This window comes from Manihot esculenta, chromosome 9 (assembly GCF_001659605.2).
Source record: "Manihot esculenta cultivar AM560-2 chromosome 9, M.esculenta_v8, whole genome shotgun sequence".
Lineage (NCBI taxonomy): Eukaryota > Viridiplantae > Streptophyta > Magnoliopsida > Malpighiales > Euphorbiaceae > Manihot > Manihot esculenta.
This window is the reverse complement of record NC_035169.2, coordinates 7086391-7113214: the sequence shown is the minus strand read 5'-3', so window position 1 is coordinate 7113214 and position 26824 is coordinate 7086391. Positions and strand designations below refer to the sequence as shown.

General features: G+C 33.6%; 2 protein-coding genes and 1 pseudogene across 5 annotated transcripts; 1 reads left to right on the top strand and 2 right to left on the bottom strand.

Moving 5' to 3' along the window:
* Positions 1 to 1852: 1852 nt before the first annotated feature.
* LOC110622089 lies at positions 1853 to 7407 on the top strand (annotated as a pseudogene).
* Positions 7408 to 10136: 2729 nt separating this feature from the next.
* LOC110622088 lies at positions 10137 to 19696 on the bottom strand. Of its 4 annotated transcripts, none has more exons than XM_021766468.2 (9): positions 19151 to 19696; positions 17978 to 18346; positions 17641 to 17900; positions 14464 to 14605; positions 13904 to 14284; positions 13662 to 13793; positions 12850 to 12978; positions 10417 to 12736; positions 10137 to 10248 (listed from the first exon to the last, which is right to left on the bottom strand). In XM_021766468.2, the coding sequence occupies exons 1-8, from the start codon at positions 19271 to 19273 to the stop codon at positions 10436 to 10438; spliced, it is 3837 nt and encodes a 1278-aa protein (XP_021622160.1). In that variant the 5' UTR covers positions 19274 to 19696; the 3' UTR covers positions 10137 to 10248; positions 10417 to 10435. The 4 variants fall into 4 exon arrangements, with proteins under 4 accessions (XP_021622160.1, XP_021622162.1, XP_021622159.1 ...); XM_021766470.2 differs by having other exon boundaries at positions 10137 to 12736; positions 17978 to 18408; positions 19151 to 19266; positions 19334 to 19696; XM_021766467.2 differs by having other exon boundaries at positions 10137 to 12736.
* Positions 19697 to 24467: 4771 nt separating this feature from the next.
* Positions 24468 to 26824, bottom strand: LOC110623399 (activator of 90 kDa heat shock protein ATPase homolog 1). The gene is made up of 3 exons (XM_021768330.2): positions 25634 to 26824; positions 25429 to 25508; positions 24468 to 25330 (listed from the first exon to the last, which is right to left on the bottom strand). Exons 1-3 carry the CDS (start codon positions 26504 to 26506, stop codon positions 25237 to 25239), a joined length of 1047 nt encoding a protein of 348 aa, XP_021624022.1. The 5' UTR covers positions 26507 to 26824; the 3' UTR covers positions 24468 to 25236.

The window sequence follows — 26824 nt, the reverse complement described above, 5'->3', positions numbered from 1 at the left end:
TCACCGAAAGAATTCTCTTCCAATGCAACACTAGAGATCAAGGATAAGTATTCGGTTGATTTGATTTAAAATCGAATTAAATTAAATAAATTAAAAATTAAAATTTTAGTATTTATTCAGAAATCGAAACGAATCGATTTTATACATAATTCAAATGAATCGATATTATTCAGTTCGATTTTATTCAATTTGATGGATTTGACATTTTCATAAACTTTTTATTTTTTACACCTTAATTTTAGTATTCTAAAATTTAATTAAAATATCTTAGTTTTGGTTATGGTATAATTTCTATATTAAAAAAAAATAATATACTATTGCACACTAATCGATTCAGTTCAATTTTATTAATGTTTTTAATTAAAATCAAACCGATCTAAAATAATTGAAATTTATAAAGATAAAAATCAAACTGAAAAAATAAAAAAATCGAATTAAATTTTTAAATTAATTCAGTTCTACTTGTTTTTCAATTTGAACCGAATATTACTCAATCTTACTAGTGATTGTAGGACAACAACTCTAAAAAAAATATACATAAGAAAAATACTCTCCTCTAATGAGAAAGAACCAATTGGACATGAACTCCAAAAACAATAAAAGCAAAAAAGAAAACACTCCAATAGAGAAAAAACAAAAACCCTCCACATTGATATGCACATATCGGACACGTCATCTTACAATCCGGAATAAAAAGGGCTGGAGGGAAAGCACCTCTTTTAGACAAAAACTACTATTCATCTGCCTTTACAGATAAAGAAGACCCTCACAACGGCAATCAAAACCGTGACCAAAAAACCAAATCTGGACTTCCACAACCTTTCACTTTCCCTACCGTTTTTGCTCTTTTTTCTCTCTTCTTTCTTCTTTCTTCTCTCTTATTGAGTAGGTCAATTAAAAACTTTATTACATTTGTAAAAGTCAAATTTCCAGTTGTTTGATTAAAAAATTGTTATTATATTAAATTTTTATATTATTTATTTTGTATAATTTAAATTATATATATTATTTGGTCTGTATAATTTTAGGTATTTATAGTATTTAATTAAAAATTAAAATAAATTAATTAAAAATATTTTTAATAAAAAATTAAAGAATTCGATTTTATAAAATATATAAAGGTTTTAGTTGAATAATTTTAAAATATAAATCAACTATAAATTTTTTAAGAATTCAGTAATCTGATAATAATTTTTCATTGGATTACATTAAATAGTAAATTAACAAAAAATATAATTATGATAAATATAAATTTTTAAATTATTTATCAGTTATAAACTCTAAATGCATTATATTGCATTTTCATTTTATGAAAAATTATTTTTCGTAAGATTTTATATTTAATGATAAAATTGTAAATTTTTATTTAGTCTTGATGGAAAAATAATTTACATGTGAACCCAGTTATATTCAAATTCATTATTAAAGATGAGTGGGTAATGGCAGATAACATGAGTTAGATTAAAAGTTATATTTTACTAAACTAAAGTTATATATTATTTCAATTCAATTAATTAAAACAATTATATTCATCTAATTTAAAATGAAAATTTTTAATAAAATATTTTTTGAAATATTTTTTTTAGTATAATTTGAAATAATTTTTAATAAAACATCAAAACTTTGAAGTAATTGAGATATAAGTTATTGGAATTAGAATAATCTGAGTAAAATAAAATTAGATGCAACAAATAAAAATTATTCTTTGACAAAATAAGTCAATATAAAACGTGAATTTTTTTATTTTTGCATTTACATACTAGTCTAGTGATAAGTGATTTTAGGTTCTACTAAAAACGTGAATTTTTAAAATGATATTAATTTTTTTATATTTAATATTAAAATTTTCATCTCCAATTTGCCTGATAAGGTTCGAGCTGGTCTTGATCCTGAGACCCCTTTCAATCTCGACCTTTCAAAAACCAAGGGCTTGCTTCAATATGAGAAGATTCTGAGCTTCAAGAGAGAAGAATGATCAGCCATGGCTAGTTCTAATCCTTTGTTTTTGTTTTATGGGTATTAGGAGAGAAGGAATACTATAAAAAACAATTTGCAACATTAAAATCTTTTGAGGAAGTTGATTGCTTACACTTCCATGACATTAATGAAGAGCAAGAAAATCAAGAACAACTCCAACAAGAGAGAGCAATGAACATTTCTAATTGGGCAAATATCTTTTTGCTGGCTTTCAAGGTCATCCATCTTCTCTTCTTCTACCTTTATGCTTTTCTTTAGAAAAATTTACTATTTAATCTCATATTCCAATTAAATTCATTAGTTAGTTTAACAGTTTTAAAAAATAAATTAAAACATTCTTAAAATTTTTTAAAAATCTATTAACGAGTAATTCCGTTAATTTTAAGCATCAAGTTTTTTAATATTTAAATTTTCATATTTTGAAAAAAATTATTAATTGATTTTTTAATTTTATAAAAATTTACTAATTAATTTTTATATATCGTATTATATAACGTGAAAAACATTTTAATATATTTTATAAAATTAAAAAACAAATTAATAAATTTTTCTATAATACAGGAGCTAAATAATAATTTTTTCTTTTCTTCGTATAGGGTGAAACTTGAACATTTAAATGCACATAGGAAATGAATATTTTGCAGATATATGCAACTATAAAGAGTGGATCTTTAGCTATAGCAGCATCAACACTAGATTCTTTGCTGGATCTCATGGCTGGTGGTATTCTATGGTTCACACACTTGTCAATGAAAACCATTAATATCTATAAGTATCCCATTGGAAAATTGAGAGTGCAGCCAGTAGGAATCATCATCTTTGCTGCCGTGATGGCTACTCTTGGTATGATATATTGTTATTCTCTGCTCTCTACTTGTCTAAACTCGTATCAGTTTATAATCATCTCCGATTTTCTGCATATGGCTAATTTTTCTGACAGGATTTAACTTTGTATTAGCTCAGACAACATGGGATTGAATTTATTATTTGATTCAGAATTAAACAAACTAAATTCTGTTTGTATAAGATAAAAAAAGGAATATGAATATGGTTTAGCAATGTTGATCAACGTATAAAGTTTTTTGGAGGGTTCACATATATGGGATCCTAATTAGACTTGACTATAGGGCTTAATTATAGAAATTTTATTCTTACTGTAAATATTTCTATTTTAGGTTGATTTTTTGTGTATAAACATTCAAACCTTGTAAAAATTAATTCAATTGGAATAAAATTAAAAATTCTTCCCAAAATTTTTCATAGTCTCGTAGTCTTGCCACTTTAATTGGTATAAGTTTCAAATCTGTTACAAAAAATTAGGGTTAACTAATATATCAAGTTTGTAGGCGAGTTGTTCGACATCAACTATATTAGAAGAAAGCCCATCAAATTTTCGACCGATCCCCGATGACGCGACTCCGCTCCAAGCACGTGCGTGTCCTCACGCGCCACTACAGTATTTTGTGTCTTCTTCCACGCGCCGGAGCGTGAGCCTTTCTACGGTGTCTTTTTCCATCGATGCTCCTTTTTTGCCCTCTTTCTGGCATATCGCACCTTTGACCGGCTCTGTTCCGTGACTGGATTCTCCTTTGGGTTTTCAAGGTGTTCTAACACTAACTTGATCGTTTCTGCCTCATTGTATTATTGGCCCCTTTTTAGCTTTAAAATATTAGATAAGAAAGGCACTAGTGGAGGTGATGTATGTATTTTTTATACTGCTTCATAGATTATTGATTCTGATACAAATAGACATATGACGAGTTCCTCTAAAAGTCTCCTTAATTACCTTTCGTGTCTATAAAAGGACACAGTTAGAATAGCCAATGGTTCTCTTATTCTTGTCTTTGGATTTGAATCGATTATTTGTACTTCTAATATTAAGCTATCCTCTATTCTCTATGTTCCTCATTTTTCTGTTAATCTTTTATCTGTTAGTGCTCTTATTAAAACTTTTAACTGTAAAGTTGAGTTTTTTCCTAATCATTGTGTTATTCAAGACCTTCAAACTGAGAAGAGAACTGTCTATAGTAGATTGCACGATGTCTTATATATGTTGGAAGGGAATCTGGATTTGAATTCTCCTCAGGCTCTTTTTCGAAGAAATCAGAACGTCAATTAGAAAACCATACAGTGGCATTGATGGTTAGGACACACATCTTTCTTTATTTTAGAGAAGCATTATCCTAATTTATTTTTCAAGGCTCAATGTGATTCTTTAGTTTGTGATACTTGTGAGTATGCTAAGCATATAAGAACCTCTTATTCCTCTAGTAACAATAGGAGTACGATCCCTTTTGTGATCATCAATTCTGATATTTGAAATCTACTTAAACGGTCTCACTATCTGGTAATCATTGGTTTGTTACTTTTATTAATTACTGTACTCGCATGATTTGGGTTTATTTGATAAAGGCACAGGGTAATGTGGTTTCTTGCTTTCTATCTTTTCACAAGATGATTTGTACTCAATTTGATGCTAAGATAAAAGTTTTAATAACTGATAATGGTACAGAGTACATGGATGGCCATTTTTCAGCTTATCTGGAGTCTAATGTGATACTGCATCAAACTAATTGTCCTTATACTAGTGCCCAAAATAGTATTGCTGAAAGAAAAAATAGGTACCTATTGAAAGTAGCATGATCTCTCCTTTTTCACCATGAACCTTCCAAGAACCTATTGGGGAGATGCAGTCTTAGTCGCAGTTTATCTCATTAATAGAATGCATCTCAAAACTCTTGCCTTTAAAAGCCCTTTAGAAGTACTATAAGGGAAAAATGCTCATACTGTTCCACCAAAGGTATTTGGATGCACATGTTTTGTTCATACTAGGACAGACGATGGCTCTTAAATGTGTATTTGTTGAGTACTCTCCTATACAGAAAGATTACAAGTGTTACCACCCTCCATCTAGAAAATATTTTGTCAGTATGGATATTACATTTAGAGAGTCTGAACCTTACTTCAGTACTACTCCATCACCTCTTCAGGGGGAGAACAACGAGAGAGAAGAGATGATTCCTAATCCTATAACTCTAGAGCGTTTTACTCTAGAAGAGACTACTATATAGGGGAAGACTATTGGTGATCGGAAAAAGATAATTGGGCGTTTAGATAAACCAGATTTAAGGAGATATTCAAGAAGAGACACAATAGAAGAAAAAAAAAAAGCTATTGTGCAGCCTACTCAGTGTCATGAATATTCTTCTTCTCCGTCTGGTGAGTCATCCCTAAATCTTGAACCCATTGAGAATTTAAATAAACCAATTGCTCAAAGAAAAGGATAAACCACTCTATTTCTAATTTTCTCTCTTATAGAGTTTTTGTCTTATCTATTTTCTTTGTGTCTATCCCACATGATTAAAAGGAAACTCTCAAAGATTCTAATTAGAAGGGAGTAATGATTGAAGAAATGAAAGTTTTAACTAAAAATGAGACTTGGGAGTTTATGTCTCAAGAGAAAATATATTCTAGATCTTTTGGAAGAAACTAGTATGTTAGGCTGCAAACCAACAGAAACCCCCATTGAGCAATCACAAGCTACAAGTAAGGATTGGTAAATCAGTGGATTTTGGTAGATATTAGAGGTTGGTAGGCAGACTGATTTATCATTTGCATACTCGACCAGACATAACATATGCAGTCAACTTAGTTAGTCATATTATGCATGATCCTCGTGAATTTTACATGCAAACTGTTTTTTGCATTTTGCAATATTTGAAGTCTGCTCCTGGAAAAAGTCTCATATTCTCTAAACACGGTCATCTTCGCATACATACATTCACAGATGCAGATTGGACTGGATCCTTTGATGGTAGAAGATCGACTAATGGTTACTGCACACTTGTGGGAGAAAATCTTGTCACTTGGAGAAGCAAAAAGCAAAGTATTGTTATTCGATCAAGTGCTGAGGTGGAATATAAAGTTATGGCACAAGGTGTTTGTGAACTCCAATGGTTGTAGAGATTGTTGGAGGAATTGAAACTGTCAGAGAGGAACAAACTTTTCTTATACTATAACAATAAAGTTACCATCAGTATAGCTCACAATCCAGTTCAACATAACCGAACAAAACAAATAGAGATTGATCGACACTTCATTAAAGAGAAGTTAATAGATAGTGTCTTGAGATTAGATCATGTGACTTTCGATGAATAACTAGCTGATGTGTTTAGCAAAGGGCTCAGCAATAAGACTTATCATACTTTAATTTGCAAGTTGGGCATGTATAATATCTATACACGAACTTGAGGGGAAGTGTTGACTAATATAGAAGGTTCCTAATTAAGAGGGTTTAGATCTTTGGAATCATAATTAGACTTGATTATAGTGATTTTATTTTTATTGTAAAAATTTATATTTTAAGTTGATTATTTGTATATAAATACTCAAACCTTGTAAAGATCAATTCCATTGGAATAGAATTAAAAATTCTTCCCAAAATTCTTCAAGCAAATGTGCAATGCAGGTTTCCAAGTGCTAATCCAGGCAAAATGAACCTTCTGAAAAGATGAGTTGAGAGCAATTGATATGGTTGTATGCAATTATGCTGACGACTACTGGAGTTAAACTCGTGTTATGGTTTTACTGTAGAAGTTCTGGGAATGAGATTGTTCGAGCGTACGCAAAGGTTTGATTCTAAAAGCAATCTTTAATCTCACATTCGTTCGGTTCTAATGCTTGTGCTGCTGTGTTTTGTTCTTCATCAGGATCATTATTTCGATGTGGTAACCAATGTAATTGGGTTAATAGCTGCTGTTCTTGGAGATAAATTTTATTGGTGGATTGATCCAGTTGGTGCTCTCCTCCTTGCAGTTTATACAATTTCAAATTGGTCTGGAACTGTACTTGAAAATGCAGGTTCGTTTCATTGAAGCTTTGCTTGTTTCTTTTTCGTGCTCGAGAAAAGTGAAATTCAACCGTTGCTTTTCCCTGTAGTTTCCTTGATTGGACAGTCAGCTCCCCCTGAGGTTCTGCAGAAACTCACATATCTAGTCCTTATGCACCATCCTCAAATCAAACGAGTCGATACGGTTCGAGCATATACTTTCGGAGCTCTTTACTTTGTTGAGGTTGGTTGAGATTAAGCTCAGCTACTGGTTTGCAGAATGCTGTACTAATGGCGGTAAAAACTTTCAGTGCTTGAACTTGCATTTCCTTTTGTATTGTACTGCAGGTTGATACAGAACTGCCGGAGGATTTGCCGCTCAAGGAAGCTCATGCTATTGGCGAGTCGTTGCAGATAAAGATCGAAGAACTTCCGGAAGTAGAAAGGGCATTTGTTCATCTTGATTTTGAGTGTGATCATAAACCAGAGCACTCTGTTCTTAACAGGCTCCCCAATAACCTTGACTGATTTTGAAGTTTCCGCATAGTATATCTTCCTGTAATCTGTGAAACACAATACTTTTTTCATCTGCTTTGTCTACGAATAAGGAAACTATAACTAATGCTAGGGGTGTGCATCGGTCGGTTCGGTTCGGTACCGAATTGAATCGGCAAAAACCGATTTAACCGAATTCTTTTAAATTGTAAACCGAACCGAACCAAATAAGATATAAAACCGAATCGAACCGAACCGAATTGGTTCGGTTCGGTTCGGTTCGAAATCGGTTTTTGATCTTTTCAGTTAGCTTAATTTCGAAGCAAATTCTTTTGTTCACAAATTTGAAACTAACAGATCATCTGCTTCATATACAAGGTTCAAATTTCAGAGCAAAAGCCGAGATGAGATTCAATCAGCTTTAACTGAACATCAAAAGCCAACAATTTTACTCAGGAAATATAAAGTTCAAAATTTCCCCCAAATGTAGAGGAAATTTAGGAGGCGAAGAAATTGATTTAAACATACATCAAAAGGAGAATGGTGAACAATGAGAATCCACACCAGCAACAAATTTTCTTTAAAACCATTAGAAAAACAAAAGAATGGAATCAATTGAATTTACCTTGTAAGGATCAATAGTTTTCGCCTCTCCAAATAACAGAACCAAAGATAAAACGACAATCAATGACAATGTAAAGGGCTTGTTCATCTTAAAATCTGCAGTGCGAAAGTGAATATCCCACTGGGTGGGTGGATGGCCGTGGCTGCGGGACTGAAGACGCGAAGGATGGAGAGAAAGACTCTGGCTAGCTTTCGCGAGTGGGTGAGTCCGTGGGTGGGTGGCTGCGGGACTGGCGACTGGGTGGGTGGGTGGCCGTGGCTGCGGGACTGAAGGACGAGAACGGAGAAGGGACGAGAAAGGTGAGGAGACTCTCGCTGCCGTCAGCGTGCTTCAACTGAGATTGAGGTTTGAGAGAGAGGGAGGTAGGTAGGTGGCTGCCTATATGCGGGAGCGGGATGGGAACTTGGGAAAGTGACGAAGTTAAGTGATATAACCCTATCATAAAACGCAACGTTTAAGGCTGATTCGGTCGGTTCGGTTCGACCGAATTATTTTGTCTCTAAAACCGAACCGAACCGATCAACCCGAAATTTTCAAAAATTAAAACCGAACCGAACCGATTTTATTTTAAAACCGAACCAAATTATTAAATCAAATCGGTTCGGTCAGTTATTTCGGTTCTGACCGAACAGTGCTCACCCCTAACTAATGCAACTAAGAATCCATGAGAGTTCGATCCTAGCCCGTGTGTAGGTATTAGAGGATGTGAGTTGGAGTGAAAATACAAAGGAAGATAGTTCGAATTAAGAGAGATTAGAATTGAGAAAGGTTGCGTTGTTGGTTTTGTTTGGAGTCTGATTGCTCTTTCTGCCTCCTGAGACCTCAATTTCTTCAAGTTTGGAACTGTAAATTACTCTACTTTGAGCAGAATGAAAGCACGACAATCGACATTCCTCTAGAGACCAGGTAGATGATCAACAAGTTCTTAGAAAATGAAAATGAAATGAGGACGAGGCACATTATATTTAGTAGTACCTGCTGCAGATCTTATTGGCTACTTAATGAAAGAACCAGACCAATTAGTTTCAACTTCATAGTATTGGAGTCATTTATAAGGCTTTGAGTTCTCGAATTCAAACTTGGTCAGAGTTCAATTGAGAAAAAAAAACATGTACTGGTTACAGTGATAGAACTTAATGTATACATTTCAATGAGGGACCAGCATCTGTAATGGGTAAAGAATGGTCATTCCTTAACAGAATAAGAAATTCAGCAGAAAGCATAACAGAATAAGTAGGAAGAAGATCAGAAGAATCATAGGAACTCAAGAAGAACAAACAGTGATCATTCAATCATGGTATGCCTATTACATAGAGAATACAATGTATATACCTGCTCTAACGACTCTGCAACTACTCTTAACGACCACATCAATCAACATTAGACACGTATCAGATTCAAACAACTTGCAACAAAGAACAGCATAAACAAAAGATTGACCAGATGATTTCTGCAGTAGGGATTGGAAGGTTTAGGCCTCAATTGGTTCAGAAGAATTTGTAGACCAGTATTGGCTCCCATCAAAATTCAGAGAAAGGTATGAGAAAGCCTTCTGATTTGGCTCATTCTTGTTTCAGTTAACTAGAACTTCAGAGGACAAAAAAATGAAGAACCTCAAACACCAAGAGATTCAAAGCTCTGTTTAAAACATTAATATTCCTATATTAAAGTTGCTCTATTTTGAAATCAGAATTTTTTTTTTTTCTAGTTTAAAAATCTTTATCAATTATGGTGCATGGAATTGTTTGTTTCAAATATCAATAAAAAAGTTCAAATACCAGTCTGGGGTGTTTGTTACAGCCTGCTCATTGGGTGTATAAAAACAGCAAAGGAAACAATACCAGGATTTCTGAATTGCCTGATAAAGCTCTGCATTCTCTAAGTAGACGGAGAAGCATGAATTAGAGAAAATGTCTTGTTCGACTTAAATGAATAGATTTGGCAAATGAGTTGGAAAAGAGAATTGGGACTCAGAGTTCAAGACTTCAGTCCGAGTACCAGAGAAATATTTGTTGACTCTAACCATCAATTACCAGGATAACAAGTATATATATTTTTTATATTTATATTTGAGAGTCCCACTTAAAATTTGGATTTTCAATTTTGATCATGACAAAAGGCATTTCTCAATGTGGATGATCACTTTTGGACATGGAAGATTCCCAAAATTAAATGGTTTTCTGCTCCAACACGCTCACGAGAAGAAAAATCTCATACCAACAAATGATTCATTAATAAAAAGAAATTGAAAAACCAAAAAAAGGCTGACCTCATACAGAAAAACTCAGGCATTATACCACTCTTCCAATCTCTCCCTCTCTCTCTACAATGAACAAAAAAAGGGGAGAAATTAGTTATCAATCAACTGAAAAAACTATAGCTAAAATTTCAATTTCTCTGAGGAAGATTATTGTGTACGGACTTCAAAGTAATCAAAACTTCCAAGAGCAAACAAGAACACAGGGACTGGACTTCCAAACAGCCACCTCACCTCAAATCTCACTACTATACTAGAAGAACGAAAATCTTATGCCATTGCTTGCTGCAAACAAATTGTATTCTTCCATAGTAGTGTCTTTCTTATTGCAACCAGGATCATTATCAACTTGATCTGTCGAAAATTTCGAAGAAAGATCTCCAACAATTTCATCTTTTGAAGGCTCATGATCTGGTTTACATCCTGTTGATAGAGCTACAGGCCCATCAAAATGGAACAAGGAAAAGCTGGTGTTACTGACATGCAACTTAGAAGAATTATCAACTTTTCCAACTGCTCCACTTGGCAGAACTTCTGTTGAACATGATCTGGCTGATTCCTTCTTGTCTGTCCTGGCTTCAGTTAAAGTTTCCTGCCCTGCATACATCTTCGTTTGCTCTTCTGAGTTCAAGCCATTTGTTTTGCCAACTGGCTGATAAACTGGCACTGGCCCAGGATGAAAAATGGGTGTCGCCAAATGCTGCACAGGACTATACTGCATATGTAACTGTGAGTTTCTGTTTAAACCATAGCTAAGAGGGCCAGCATATAGGTAGTGGTTAGCGTGGGGAAAGGGCATTAATCCATTTGGTGGAGCAGCCGGCCAAGCAACAGGATTTTGATGGTAGTAATTCATTGAAGGAGATTGAAAGACTGGAAATTGTAAATTATGGTTTTGCATAGGTGGAAACATGCCTTGATGTTGCAAGCCTATTCTAGTATCAGTATTTTGCAGTTGCACGGTTTTTGTGGGCAGATTTCCCAACGCATTCATTCTCAGACCATCTGCTGGAAGCCCAAACAATTCCCTGCTTCCAAATTCCCCCCCTCCATTCATAATTTGTTTTTTCTCCATGGCCACCTTATGAGAATTGGGGAAACCATTTTGACATAGTGAGGATTCTCTTACTTCTGATTGTTGACACGTATCTTCTGAATCTGAAGTGGACGAAGATTCCAGATTTCCTTGGTTCGAAGAGGCTGTATTGCTATCTACCTCACTGAGGCATGATGAACAGTTATCTGAATTTGAAATGCTACCTATGCTAGGATCAGAAGTCCCACTTGAGCCAGAGTTCTGTGGACGGCAAGAACTGATTTCCTCATAAGAAGTTTTTGTTGAGTAGCAAGGCGCCTTTACTTCCACGCTGTGTCCATTCAGGCAGCCTTTATTGATTCTGAGGTTAGATCTTCCTGATTCCCCCATATTATGCTCCTCCTCATCAATTTCACCAAAATTTCCAGTAACTTCACCAGAACACTCATCATCAGGCGTTTTGAATAAGCTATTATCAGATTCTAATTCTTCAACCTTTAAAGTAGCTGACCTCAAGGTAACATCACTGTCTGAGTTGCTCCAAGCATACTTTTTGTGTGATTCTGTAGGTTCCCAAACTTTCTTAGGATGAAGCAAATCTCTGCTAGAAGAATTGTTTGCTGTGAAGCTTTTGCTTTTGGCTCTTACACAACCTTCACGCATGTAATTTATTTGCCCATACTTGTTCCCACAATAAAATTTCTTGGACGCTTCCATTGTAGATGCTGACTTACCAAATTTGCTATCTCGGCCAATTCTTACTGCAGAAACATGTGGTTCAACTTTCACCCTGTATTCATTGTTTTGATGACAGCTGCAAGAATGAAAGTCATATCTGTCATCCATCCTGTTGTTAAGACAATGAAACTTCTCATTAAACTTAAGGCCACAATTTCGACCATTAGACTTCTGTCTGTTTATCCTCGACTGCCTATTCAATCCGGTGACACCCCTTGGAGGAGTCTCAAAATTGTCACCATAGTGTCTCGACTCAGATCTATTAACCGTAGCCCCATTTTCTGAAACAATTGCAAATCGACGCCTATCAGACCGCTTCAAAGAGGGCTCAATGGGGACTTCTTTCCGAAATTTCAATCTTCGATAAGAAAATTTTGATTGTTCAATCATAAAAGAGCCAGTCCCATCTTTCACATTAGTGACTCCTCCATCAGGACTACCACAGGAGTTGTTTTGCATTTCCGAACTGGCATACCCATTTGAGCATTTTTCTTGAACATCAGGAGATTCAGGCCTGGATAGACAAATGTCACCAGTTTCACTAACTGAATCCCTACAGCTGACATCATTATTAGCTTCCTCATCAATGCTTGCTGATGTTTCATCCTTTGAGACTTCAAGAGAATTATTTGATTCAGAGCACTTCTTTTCTTTATCCCTTTCCTTCCCTTTTAATCTCTCCTTTCTTCGAAGCTTTTTCTCTCTCTCTTTAGTTCTTCTTCTCTCTTTGCGTTCTTCTTCTTCACGCTTTTCCTTTTCCTCTTCTTCAAGAAGTTTCATCTGTGGGGAAGAATTGCAATCAGTTCATATATTTCTCCTAGCAAAGAATAGACTTTCCAAGTTCTGATTTGTAACTAAAAATGAAATCTCATTCCAAATCTCATGCAGTATACCTGCTTTTCCAATGTAATAATTTCTTTGCATGCCACATGAACTCGCTCCTCCAGCAGTTTAAGTGCAAGGCAAACAAAGATACTATGAGCATTTTGACGTGCAGTTCCTTCTCTGAAAGCCTTTTCAACCTGAAAAAAATGTATCAATGGAATAAGTTTCAGAAATTTAAAAATTCAAATGTTCAGAGACAACTGCATTTTTCTTTTACACAAGACAACAGAATCTACATTATGGTGCCAACTATACATAATCATTTAGTAAATCCAAAATAGTGAAGAATTTGTTGCACAAATGATCTACGTGTACTAAGGAGTAAGGAGGAAGATGATGAGGGACAGAAAGAAAAGGGATGGATGGAGGGGAAGATTATGGGAACAAGTGCATGTGAGTTTGCCAGAAATCAGACTTCTTTAATAGGAAACCAGTTAGTGAAGGCCAGAGGGAATGCAGATACAGAGAGCAGCTGCAAAGAATGGCCCATAATTGTCATTAAAAGAATGGCCCCACTACATGCCTAACCTTTCAATAACTTAAGAAAGAAACAGTTTCCCCCAATTTAAAAAGGAATTACAGATACAAAGCCTATCAATCACACTCTTTATTTCATCCATAAAACTCCTGATCAACATTTTTAACTGGTAACTCTTCCCCTTATGCATCCTACTTTGTACCTCCTAATACTATAAGTCATCATATGCACATTTAGGATTCAAAAGCTCCATAGTGGAAATGACAGCTCTGAAAAATTCATCATTCATTTTGTTAACTAATGAACAGAAAGAACAGAAGAATATTGCAAATATAAACATGCCTGCTCCTTGAAAATAACTGTTGCAGCATCTAGAAGAAATTCTCGAGCAAGTTCAGGACTCTTCGCATGCTTTTGGGGACGGGAGCATTCTCCATCCAGCTCATTCCCATCCTTGTCCATGGAGTCATCATCCTAGAAGTACAGAAAAACAGAAAGATATAATTGGCTACAATTTAACAAAAAATTTGGGAAAATATTTTATGAGATTGTAAAGCACAAGGGAAAAATAGGTATAATTAAACCTGAACTACCTCTTCTTCCTCAGCCTCTTCGGCGTGTTCAAAAAAACTTCTGATGCTTTCCCCCCTAGTAATAGTAACAAAACCATCACCTACAACAAGCCTGCAGTGGACGCATTGTTGACCCCTTAATGCATGAGCCTTTACAGAAAGCTCAGTACAGCGGCCATCTAGTTTCCAAGCCCTCAAAGTGATAAAACATGCAGTTAAACCACCAAGATCTAGGCCATTAACTTGAACACTCCCATTCATGCCTACATTTTCAAATTCTAGAATGTCAGATTTTCCTTCTCCAGTTCCAACTGCCCATTCAAAGTGATGATATGATCCAACAGTATCGGCAAAAGTTTGGTGCCAATCAGCCTGGATTTTGTCATCAGACACCTGATGAAAGAGAAAAGAAAAAAAATTTCATGCCAGTCATATCAGTATGAATTTTCATCAAACTCATTAATACATGAAACTAGTAATAAAATCAGTAGCACCACTTTTCTGGTGATTTTTAATTCTTTGCACTCTTTAGAACCATAAAACCACACAGATTTAGAAAATGAAAGAAGCACCTCATATTGGAAAGCTGTATCTGCAACACAAAACCAACTGGTGCAGCGAGGTTCTCGCCGCATGCGCTTGAGCTCCTTTAGCTCCTTGAATTCACGAATAACATTCCTTCTACAATCTCTACAAAATCTTTTGCTGTCAAACCTGTGACATCAAGACATTTTATTGAATAAGTGAAGTAATAATCAAACACAAAATACTGATAGGAAAATATGTGGCATAAGAGGTATCAACACATAATTAGCAGTAAAGAATGCAGGTGTAACTAGTTACACTGTATGATTTCCAAACCTTCATAACTTCTTTCTTTTTATTTTTCATACAATAGGAATGAAGAAAAGTGCACAATTATCAACCACAATGCAAAAATTGTAGAAAAAAGAAAACAAATAAGGACTAACAACAAGCACAAATGAAATTTTTTGTAGCAATTTTCTTAAAAATTTTCTATAGATTTCTACATCTTGAAACAAGAATAGCCTCATGAATGACAAAGTATATGATGAATAACAATAACAATCCTAACAATGTGACAAGGATTCAATGACGAAACCCATCTTTGGGAGCAAAAAACTAAGAAAAATGAATCTTAACATTGGGCCAAGAGTGAATTTCCCTTTGTCCCACCTACTTCCTTTTGAAATCCCCAACTTAATTGCAACAACTATCTGTAGTACTAGTATATCAAAATTAAATATTGAACCAAGCCATTGTTTTATCATCTATGTGACCCGCTAAAATTCTTTAATCCTTCATGTATGTCCAATATATGCTACATCATCACGGCATTTTTTGGTGGAAAACATTCTTGACCCCAAGAATGTTGGAATGCAGGAAATTGTTCCAGCACAACAGCTCTATCCTCCCATGTAGTGTCCTCCAGTGGCAAATTAGCCACTGAATGAGCATTTGGGAAACTTGCCGGTGTTCATTAGGTGTAGCAATTCTAGACAAAGAAATCACACATGTTCCTGGCATCTTGGAGATTTATTTGATAAAAAAAATAGCTGAAGCAAGGGCTTGACAGAACTTATGTTCATGGAGATGTTGGATCACTAGCTGACTATTTCTGATACAGTAGTTTGCAAGATCTTATCAAGCGTCACAGTGACCTTGCATAGCAAGCAATCAACATTTTCACAATTATTTCCAATATCCAAATCGTCCATAAAAAAAGGCATATCTTTTCTTCCTTTGTCTGCTACTAATTTCAAATATCTTTTCTTCCTTTGTCTGCTACTAATTTCAAACTCATTCTCCTCGAGTATCTTATGAAAATATGATGTCAATCCAAATATACTACCACCAGAATTCCAATAGTTTTTCCTACATCCTCCTTCATAAAACTCCATCCCCTCTTCCTCAATCAAATCAGTCTTAGCAAGAAGCACATCCTTACTGTTCCCAGAAATTTTAAGAAGTCTAGGAGCAAGGAAGATATATTCATTGTCTAAGACATCCATATACTTAACCACACTATTGATACCCATGTCATCTTTAATTCCAAATTGAATTTACCATCTAATTCACTATTGAAATACTCAAAAGGTTCTGAAGTTTCCTCTTCTATCTTTCCCCTATGATCTTCAAACCTATCTTGATTTTCCTCCACAATATCCTCAACTTCTTGGTCTCCAAATCTATTAGACAAGGCAGCTTCACATTCTTCCAAGATTTGAATTTACCATCCTTAATCCAGCTATGAAACCAACAAGCTGTCCTCTCATTCAGGTACAAACAAGCAATCCTTGGAATTTCTTCAATTTCAACACTTGGAATGACATTTAATACTCTGACCACTTCTGATTTTTCCATCTTTTCAATTCTGTTTTAACTTTTCCTTCTAAGCTATGCCAAAATGGCCTGAATTTGAATTATAGGCTAATATATATGGATGTCTAAGTCAACCACAAGCCACATATACTCATCAGGTCAAGGGAATACAGCCTTTTTATGGATTCTGAAGTTGCTTTTCCCAAAGCAAAGACATAACGTATTTGACATAATATAGACTACAAGCATGACAAAGTTAGCTGTATTATATGATATAAAATTCATAGGAAGGATCATCGCTCTTTCCTTTTCTTTATTTTTGAAAGAGATGGAAACAGACTGCTGCTTCATAATTAATCAAGTGACGCTGTGTTGTCATAGCGATAAAAGAGTAATGTTTGTCTTACACCTGTCCTACAATAAAGAAAATTGGGAGTCTGCTCCTTCAGTCTTTATTGGAGGTTGTTCCTTCAGTCTTCTCCGACAACCATTTTAACCATGTTGGAAAATAGCCTTTAAGAGATGGATGACTGTCCCTATCCATTACAATGTTGCAAATTTTCTTAGTTATTTCAGACCTCTAGTTCTGTTTCTTAATGCTGCAATACCACATTCAGTGCATAAGTGCACAAAGACCAATGTTAAATTTAGACTAGATCTAACTCACCTAAAAAAGCTAGATCAAGGGAGACATTTATAAGGCACTTATAAGAGACATATTACTCTAATCCAAATTGATACGTGATTCAACACACCCTTCACGCTCAGGACTATACTAGGACTATACTAAACGTGAAATACAGGAGACCCAATATCGATGGGAGGCTCTGATACCATATTAAATTTACGTCAGACCTAACTCAGCCCAAAAGCTAACTCGAGGGGAGGACACATTACCCTATCCCAGACCGATATGGGATTCAACAACTAAGATACCACCGAGCAAGGAAACTGTATCTATTGGGCTGCTGGCATGTAGCTCTCCATCTTTTCAGTTCAATATGAAGCATTTGTTCACAAACTTCCTAACAGCATGCCATCCAGATATTTATGTTCTATTGATGTTATCTACGAGGGCAATTGCTAGGCTGGAAGACCAAATAAGCAATAACTAATTCACATTCTAAGACTAATCAAATAGAAGACATCAATAATTCTCAAAAGAAGATGGCACATATCTGCAGCAAGCTAAAAATTTTAGGTCTTTCACGCTGTCAATAACAGGTTCTCTTATTTTCCAGGGTCACTATGATGACCATCTCCAGTATTAGTAATGAGCTTCAAGCTCCAGTTAATGCACATCAGCTGACAAGCTTTGAGTTCTCATTCTCTGTTCCACCAATTTCAAAATGAATGACGTACATAAAAAAATAAGCATTTGGCTAAGTGTGCACACACACACACACCTGTACATGAGCCTTTCAATAAAATCCTCTTCCTTCATCCTTAAAAGAGACTGTCGAGTCTCTTCTCCTAGTGCTGACCAGAAATCCACTAATGTGTCACAAGAAAGCCTGGCAGTATGTAATGCACATGTTTCTCTTATTCCATGTCCTCTACCATAGCTTGCCATTCCTTGGCTTATCCAACCCCGACCTCCTCCACCACAGGCATCAGGATAGAGCAATTCCCTCTCCCGTTCTCTTGCTCGTGCACTGTCAAAAACCTGATTCAAGCAGAATAAGAGCTACTATCACAGAAAATAAAGGTGTAACTGGACAATTAAATTTATTTAATACTCACATTCTGGAGACCCTTAAGAGACTTCAAATTTATATAGCAAGTCAAAAGTGTCAAAGAGCCATCGCGTGTAGTGGTCAGACCCCCCCAGGGATGGACAGATGGATCTTGAATTTCATCTTGGCACCCATTCATTATATTTGATTCTCCATCATTCTGATTTTCTGAGGCTCCTGGTCTGTTGGAAGAAAGGTGACCACCTACCCCTTCCTGCTGCAGAGACTTGCCATACATAACAATCTGCAAGAAACCTTCAAGTAATAGTCCATTGCATCTAGAACAGTACATGTTCTTACGAGCTTGCTCAAACAAGGTTTGCTTGTCAATCTGCAGTAGCTTCTGTCGGGCTTGTGGTGAAAGCTCACTCCAGAACTATGCCACCAATGCATAAAACTTTGTTATTGACCTATCACAACTCAATGCATTTAACAGTCCTGGAAAAATTGCTCTAACTTGTAAATGCATACTTATGGACCAAAATTCATGCATAATAGAGAGAAATGACTTAATTTGATGATGGAACCCAAAGGAAAAAAAAGGTACCCATATTAACACCAATAATTCTCATTGGCAGACTTTTGCAACTATATTTCCATCAGGTTATCATTACAATGACCGAACATAATAATAAAAAAACTAATGCTTGTCTTCTATTCAACCAGGCAGAGCACTGGAAAGCCATTGCCTCAACGTGTATTCTATTAACACCCCAACCCCAACCCCTCCCCCGCCCCGCTCCCCCCCCCCCCCAAAAAAAAAAAAAAAAAAGTTGACACTATCCAGTAACTAAATCCAAAACAGAAAAGCTGATACTGTGTACACATTGTAACTGCCCCAGAATCATAATCTCTAATATCACTTAACTGCAAATATAAATACATAAACAAGGTGTTTGAGTGAATCTGGTGGAAACAACACTGATAATCCAAACATACAGAGAAATGCTAGAGAAAACCCAAACATCAAAATCCAAACAAAAAATAAAACCAACATCACTGAATAAATTTGGCAGCAAAGATCCAATTTGGTATACTGCAATGTAATGTAATGCAATAAAATTTTCTATTAATCTCAACAGATTCCATGTCCAAGATAAAAAATACAAATTGGATAAAAAGAAACAGTAATCCCATTTAATCCTAAGATAAATATAGACAGAGAGAAAGAATCTAGTACCTTCTGCAGCTGATTGTAGCTAACATCTCCGCTGTGCTTTGACCAGAATCCATTGGCTGAAAGCGAGTAAACGCCCGATGATGCATTACTGAATTGCTCATTTCTCTGCGCTATTCCTGGCATCTTATTTTTTATGTTAGAAATTAGAAATTCACACTAGAATAGATTCACCCATCAGCTAACCTTTTTCCAGTTCTACAGCCTCATTTCTAGCTAAAAACGGATCCAAACAGCGATCGATTCAAAGAAACAGAAACCATCGAATCACAGAGTCAATAAAAGATGATTCAAATGGAAGACAATACATGGATCGATGAGTTATGGGTGTATAAGTATTCATGAGAACGAATTGAATTGGAGGGAAAGAAAGAGATCGTAGGGAGAGAGGAAAGAAATGGTGAGAGGGGTTTTTGGTTGATGAAGATGAGATTTGGAGCTGCGTTTTTACTTTTATATATGGAGGAAGAGAGAGAGAGAGAGAGAGAGATTGAGGCCTTTCAGAGGAGGCTGGTTGTAACGGGCTAGAGCTGTTTGTGACAGTCTGACAAACGGTTAAAATGGGAGAAAGAGATGGATACTACCACTCTTGCATTACTTAGGTTAAACTTTGGGCTTGGCTTGATTATTATTTCCTTTTTAAAATAATTTGATTTTTTTTAGTTATATTAAAAAATTTATATACCGTCGGTGGAATGAAACAAATACATTCTCCCTTGACCAAATTTCTTGAACTTGAAGTCTTAGTATGGAATATTTTTAAAATTAATGAATAGTATGATCAAAATGGATTTAAATTTATGAATAATTTAAAATCATATGTATTTTTTTTTAATTTAAATGTGAGGTTTGTGATTTATTTTTAAAACGGTTTTTTTAATTCGGTTTATTTTGAGATTAATTCTGCACGGATTGATGGAACATATTCTGTAAACTACCTATTTTAAAATATTAAAATAATATTATTTTATTCATCAATTTATTTTTTTATACATAAAGATTGAATGTTAATAAAAATAGTATATAGAATATATATATCAAAAATAAGATTTAAATCTTATTGATTTGGAGAAAAATTATATTGATTGGTATTTTCTTATTTTATATAAATTTTAATACGTTTATTTTATTATTTAAATAATTTTAATAAATTTTATTTAAATATTAAAAAATATATAGAGTTAAAACTTATTTATTAATTATAATATTTTCTTTATTTATTGATTGTGGTCAGTGTAATATGTAATGTTAGTTAATAGTATAAATTTAATTAATTTTATTTAATTTTAATTATTTTTTTAAAAAGAACCGTCTGTATTTTTATGTGAATTAAATTAAAATTAAATATTAAAAGCTCATTTTTAACGGATTTTTTTTTACTCAAATCATTTTAAAATCGAATCTGCACGGATCAGATCAAATTGAGTATTTCATTTTAGTAAAATAATCGAATTCGCACGAATCAGATCGAATCTAATATTTCATTTTGACAGAACTATTTTGAGAGAGATTAATTTTTTTAATAGACTTTGAGAGACGCAAATCCATGTATATTTATATATTTGCTCTCCATGGTCTCACGGGTTTAACTCAACAATAAATGCATTTCATGGAATCATGTTTAAAGAATGTAGAGAAATATAAAGTTTTTTAAAATATAATTTTATAAAATAAGATTTTTAAATTTATTTTTTATTTAAAAAAAAAAAAGTTGTCTTTAAAGTATTTTAAAATTTTCAATAAAAAAATATTCCCAACACATTAATTTAGTGAGTTAAAATTGAAAATTTATCCTTTATTGAAATATTTAATTTTAAAAGAAGTTAAATGAATTAAAAAAAATTTTCTATTTTTGTGTGTGGTAAAATTATGAATGTATGAATTTAATTCTTTTGAATTTTTATTCTCTCGTTTGGTATTGATGATTTTATAAAAGAGAAATTCAAATGAATTATTGTAAAATCATTCATCATTTCATTTTCATACATTATATAAATTTTTTAAATTAAAAAATTTAAATTCTTATGCAAATTTTTTAAGTTAAAAAAATTTAAATTTTTATTTAAAAAATTTTAAATTCTTAAAATAAAATTTTTATAAAAAAAATTTATTTTTTTTAAATTGAGAAAATTATTATTAATTCAAAGCCATCAAAGAAACTATACGAAGAGGAATATGAATCCAAACTCGTTAATGAAAATTTTTGAATTAAAAATAAATTATGTCAAAATTATCAAGATTTTACATGAAATAATTTTATCTAATGTTATTTGTTTTAAAATTACTTAATTAACCATTAAGCACTCCAATTTTTTTCCTTTATGTTTTCTTATTTATTTTAATTTTAAATTTATTTGTATTTTTTAATTAATAATTTTTTAAAAATTTAATTTAATATTAAATATTGATATTTAATAATTTACAATTGATTTTAAAAAATTTATTATATTATTTTGTTAATTTTTGAAAAAATAGAGTCCATCGTAATTTATATATTTTAATGGTAAAAAATTATATAAAGTTTAAATTTTAGATATGTGAAAATATTAATAATGGCATTTAAAAAATATTTTTTAAATGATAAAAATTATTTCATTTATAAAATAAATATTTATGTTTAATTTATAAATAATAAGAATAATATAAAAAATAAATTAATTTAAATTTATTATTAATTCATTTAAAAATAAAAAATACAATTGAATTTAGTTACTTTCAAATTATTTCAAATAAAAGAGTGTTTTTATGATAAAATGAATTAAATTTCATTAATAGGATTTAATTCTTTTTTTATTATAAATGTATTTCAAATAAAGGAAATGTGATAATTTCACAAGTTATCTATTAAACTAGATACCGCCTCATGGAATTCTCACGGCGAAACAATCACATTGGGGCGGCCTGGAACTCTCGGGCGAAAGTTGATTTAAATCGGTAATCTTTTAACCCGATAGGAAATTGCATTTAATGATTCACTTGATTATTTCTCCAAAAACCCTAAGAAAAATCTATTATGTCTGCTTTATATAGGTTTGACTTAAATTTTCTATGAAAATTAAACCGAAATTTTGAATTAATTTAATTGATTGACTATTTTGATTATCTCATGTTTTTTAGTATTTACTTATCAATATGAATTTCAATTGATTTTGGAGAATGATCTTTTACTTATTTGAGCTCTATTTGGCCTCCTTCACCACATCTCCATGCTTTTTTTCTTTAAATCTTTTTGCATCCTTTTATCCTTCCTTTAAAACGGCGTCATTTTAAAACTTTGCTGTTAACTTCTTTTTCTTTGCTTCTTCTCTGTGTTCCTTCTTAGTCTTTTTGTCTCTTTTTGTTCTTCAATTTAAACAGCGTCGTTTCCAATTTTATATTGCCACACAAGGAGATACTATTTTCCTACCATTTCTGCTTAGCAACATGATCTATGAAGAATGAAATCTTCCATTTCTAAGGAGATACTATTTTTTCTTCCATTTCTAAGGATTCTCTTTCTTCAACCAGCATTTTTTGCTTATTCACTGTGTGAAATCTTATGTGGTTTGCTTTTTGGAGACACTATCTTCTAACATCCTTCACAATCTCTCCATAATCTTTCTTTTAACCATATTTAAGTTGATAGTAAATGTGTTTATTCACTTATCTTCCTTTCTCAGCTTTAGGTTTTCAGTTTTCACTCATTCCTTTTCTTACCTCATTTATAGCAAAGGTAATATTTTATTTATGCTTTGTGTTTTCTCACGGTTTTAATTATTATTGATTATTTGTTCATTAACGAAATTTCTTTTTGTAAAAAGGAGTTCATCCCGAGCTTTAAAACACTAGGTTTTTTGTTTTTTATTCATACGTACTTTGCTTCTTTTGTTTAATCCATTTGGAAGCTTTGCCTATTATATGTAGGATTTTTTACCATTTAAAGTTGAATCTTACTATTTTTTATTTTTCGATTTGGTGGATAAATAAAGTATAAACTTTAAAATGAGTAATTTGCTGATTTTAAAGAAAATAAAAGGAATTGAAAGTGCCTCTCATTTAAAACTCTATCCATTACATGATAAATTTTGATTTTTTTCAAACATTATGAGTAAATTATTACTTAAACAGGGAACATATTTTTGAATATGAACAAATAACTTAATTTTTTAAAATCGGATAAGATCTTGATATAATTGGGCTTGCTATCTCCTTGCTGCCAGTTAGAGAATACAGAGGAGGGACATTTTTATGCTAAAGTTATTTTTTTTATTATGACTGATGGGAGCAAGTGTATTGCTGATAGTACTGGTTTTTAGTTCAGTTAGCTTCGAAGAGGCTAAGTTTGTTGCTGTAGTTTCTACCATAGATGCTTTAAAGGCGGTCTATAGTTTTGAAATCTTGAATTACAATTACTGGGACTTGATTGCTTTGAAGGATAGTTATGGACAAATTTTTACGGACTTACAATTGCAAAGTTCCTTTGCTTCCTGTCTTCTAAATTTAACAAGGCAAAGAAGACTTACAAATTAAATACACCGAGTACCAGAATCAAGTTCAGACTTTGCAAAGTTCCTTTGCTTCCTGTCTTGTAAATTTAACAAGGCAAAGAAGACTATGCAGCTGAAACTTATCAAGGCTTTCGTTTCTAATTTAGTTGATGATAATTTGGATTAGAGTTTCCACTATGTTATACATTTTGCTTTTTTTTTTTTTTTCTTTTTTGTAAAGCCTAATAGCACTTTTGAAGGGCTTATTTTGGACTTCTTTGGTTAGGCTTCAGCTCAATTTTTTTAGGTTTAGCTATGTATGTATATGCAGAGCCTTTTAACTGTTTAGAGAATTTTGGCTTTGCTTATTACTTTTATCGGCTGTGTAGTTTGTTCACACCTTTTTTCATCACATTTGCTTTGGGATTATTTGATTACATAACTAAATATTAGATTAAAATTTAGATATATTAGTACAGAGGAATAAAGTGAATTAATAATGCCATAAAAATGCTCTACATTTTGATAAAATAAATCGAATACATGTAACTGTTTCTTGAATTAATGTTTTCCCCCAATACAGAGAAGTGAATTAATTACATGTACAATATCTATATGCCATAGAAATACTCTTGAGTTTACCAACTAAGTAATTATAAAATTTACCAACGAAGCTTAAAATTGATTGGTAATTTCAAAAAATGAAATTGAATTCTAAGTTTACTAATAAATTTCTAAATTTATTGGTATATTATCAGCATATTTCTAAATTTATTAGTATGGATAGAATAATTAGTTGATATATATCAGACATGTTTATCATAAAAATTGCTGAAAAGAAATGGCAAATAATGTATGAAATGAAGTTTTAAAACTAAATAAGATTGGACCAACAAAACCAGCGTTCTACAACATTTTAACCAGCCAAATCCCATAATAACCTGAGATTTTCCCCTACCAAAACTCGTGCCAGAAACTACATCCAGTCAACAAGGGCAAGAGAGAGACCAGAAAACCTCTACAGAAATTGCACTGCCACTACCTACAAAGACAAGAGAAGTAGAGAACACTTCTTAATATTAACAACCTAATAACTCCAACAGGCCATTTCAGAGAAAATGACTGCCTAATTTCATAGCATTGTTCTGTGATCAAATCATATATTAGCCAACCAATCTATAACAGTAGTATCATAGTCAGACAACAAAATTTATACATGATAGATTTTGCTGATAGTAATATGGAATCATGAATATAGCAGGCATTCTGATTATAACCCAGATATATCTTAAAACTAGAGGAATTGGGAAGGGCAATAAAATGATGGAGATATAAAAGGCAGGCCAATTCTGCATGGACCAGAGAAGGTGGAGTGTTCCTAATCTTGTTTGATAGGACACACATTGTCTGTGATTTGTACTGAACTTTCAAATTGAACATCGCACTTCGGTTATTAGAAAACATGAATGGCAAGACAATATGTTTCACCAGAGAAAACAACTGCATGGACAGTCCAAACCAGTTAATATAACCCCATCATTCATTAATTCAAATTTCATTGTTGAGAGAAAGACAACCGGTAAAAGAACAAATTCTACACTTAATAGAAAATATCAAAACAATTCATATGCCAAAACCAAAAACTGCCCGTATCTTGTGGAAAATAAGATCCCGCCACCCTCTCTCTGTGTTCTCCGCCACAGTTGCATTCCCATATCTGCACAGGCAACAAAACAAAGACAGGAAGATTCAGTCTAATCAACAACAAAACCACTAGAGTTGCTAAATATTAACTATTTTTTAAATAAAACCAACCTGTCTTCCTCAGGAATGTCAGTATGCAAAAGCTTGATAATAGTAAGCCCAGGTTCAGGCTCATCCAAAGTAAGTCTTACCTGCAACCATCATTCAAAATCCATTCAGATAAGCATCAGCAAAGGCATCAAATGAAACATGGATAAAAGTCAATTAAAAAAAACCCAACTCATATAAGCAATGCGTTAACACAAGAATATCTTACCGTTGAAACAATTCCATCAGGCCAGCTCCCGAACCTCCACTTTTGTACTATTAGTTTTCCTTCCTGCAACTCCACATTGGTTCCCGTCACCGAACCATCAAAAATACTAAACTCTCCTCCTACTTCTTTACTAATTCTAGCATTACTCTGAGTAAAGCCTTTCCATCTATTCTCATCCATCAATATCTCATACATATCCCTAGCTCTGCAACTAAACTTCTCCGTCAAACTTATAGTCTTAAACCCTTTTTTTGATTCCTTCTTCACCTCCTTCTTCTCCCCGGCTGCAGGCGTCGCTGAAGCTGCCTTATTTTCTGCCGTCCATTGCCCCTTGGGCGCGACCTTCTTCGCTTCCAATTCATCCTTAGCAGGTCCACCCTTAGCCATAGTTTGAACATAAAACCTAACTTTCTCTTCAATCACCGGTTTTCCTTTAGCCACCATTGCTTCCTTCAACCTCTTTCCAATTGGGCCGTCATCCTTAATAGTCACCTTAATTTCCGGATCCTCGTCAGCATTCTCGTCAGAAATATACGGAATCTCAACGGATCCATCAACCTCAAGCAAAGATTTCCCATCTGAATCCTTAGCTTCACCTTCCCACGAAAGAGAGACATTAAGCTCATACCCAGGAATGATTTTACCCTTTCGAACATTGACGTATGCCTCTCCGTCGACCTTTTCGACTTTCTTGATCTTGATGAAAAGGTTTCCATCGCCATCAAGAATAACAAGATCAGTGAGAAGATTGGAGAGGAGGTTCCGCGACCATTCCAAGCAATTGGTCTCCGCCCAATGCCAATTGTGGACATTGGTACCATCTGGTCTATCCTCAACGATCCAGCGCTTGTCCCCTTCTCCGTACTTGGCCATGGGCGAACGAAATCTAGAAGTTTGAAGTGTTAGATTAAGAGATAAAGATTGAAGCTTCGGATCGAGAGAGTTGAGCAGAGATTGCGTGAAAGCAGAGGAGAAAGGGAAATAAGTAGGGGGAAGAAGCTGAGAGATAGTCTGGAGAGTTCTGCCAAAGACAGAAGGCTCTAGAAATTTGCTTTTTCTTCTTTCTTCCTTTCCTTCATATTTTGCTTTCAAGTTATTGGCGGAAAAGGGCAGGAGGTCGTTGGAAGGATCTAGAACAGTGTGTTTGATTAGGGTTTTCTGGTTAAGTCATAACCTGGCACCCATGATGAA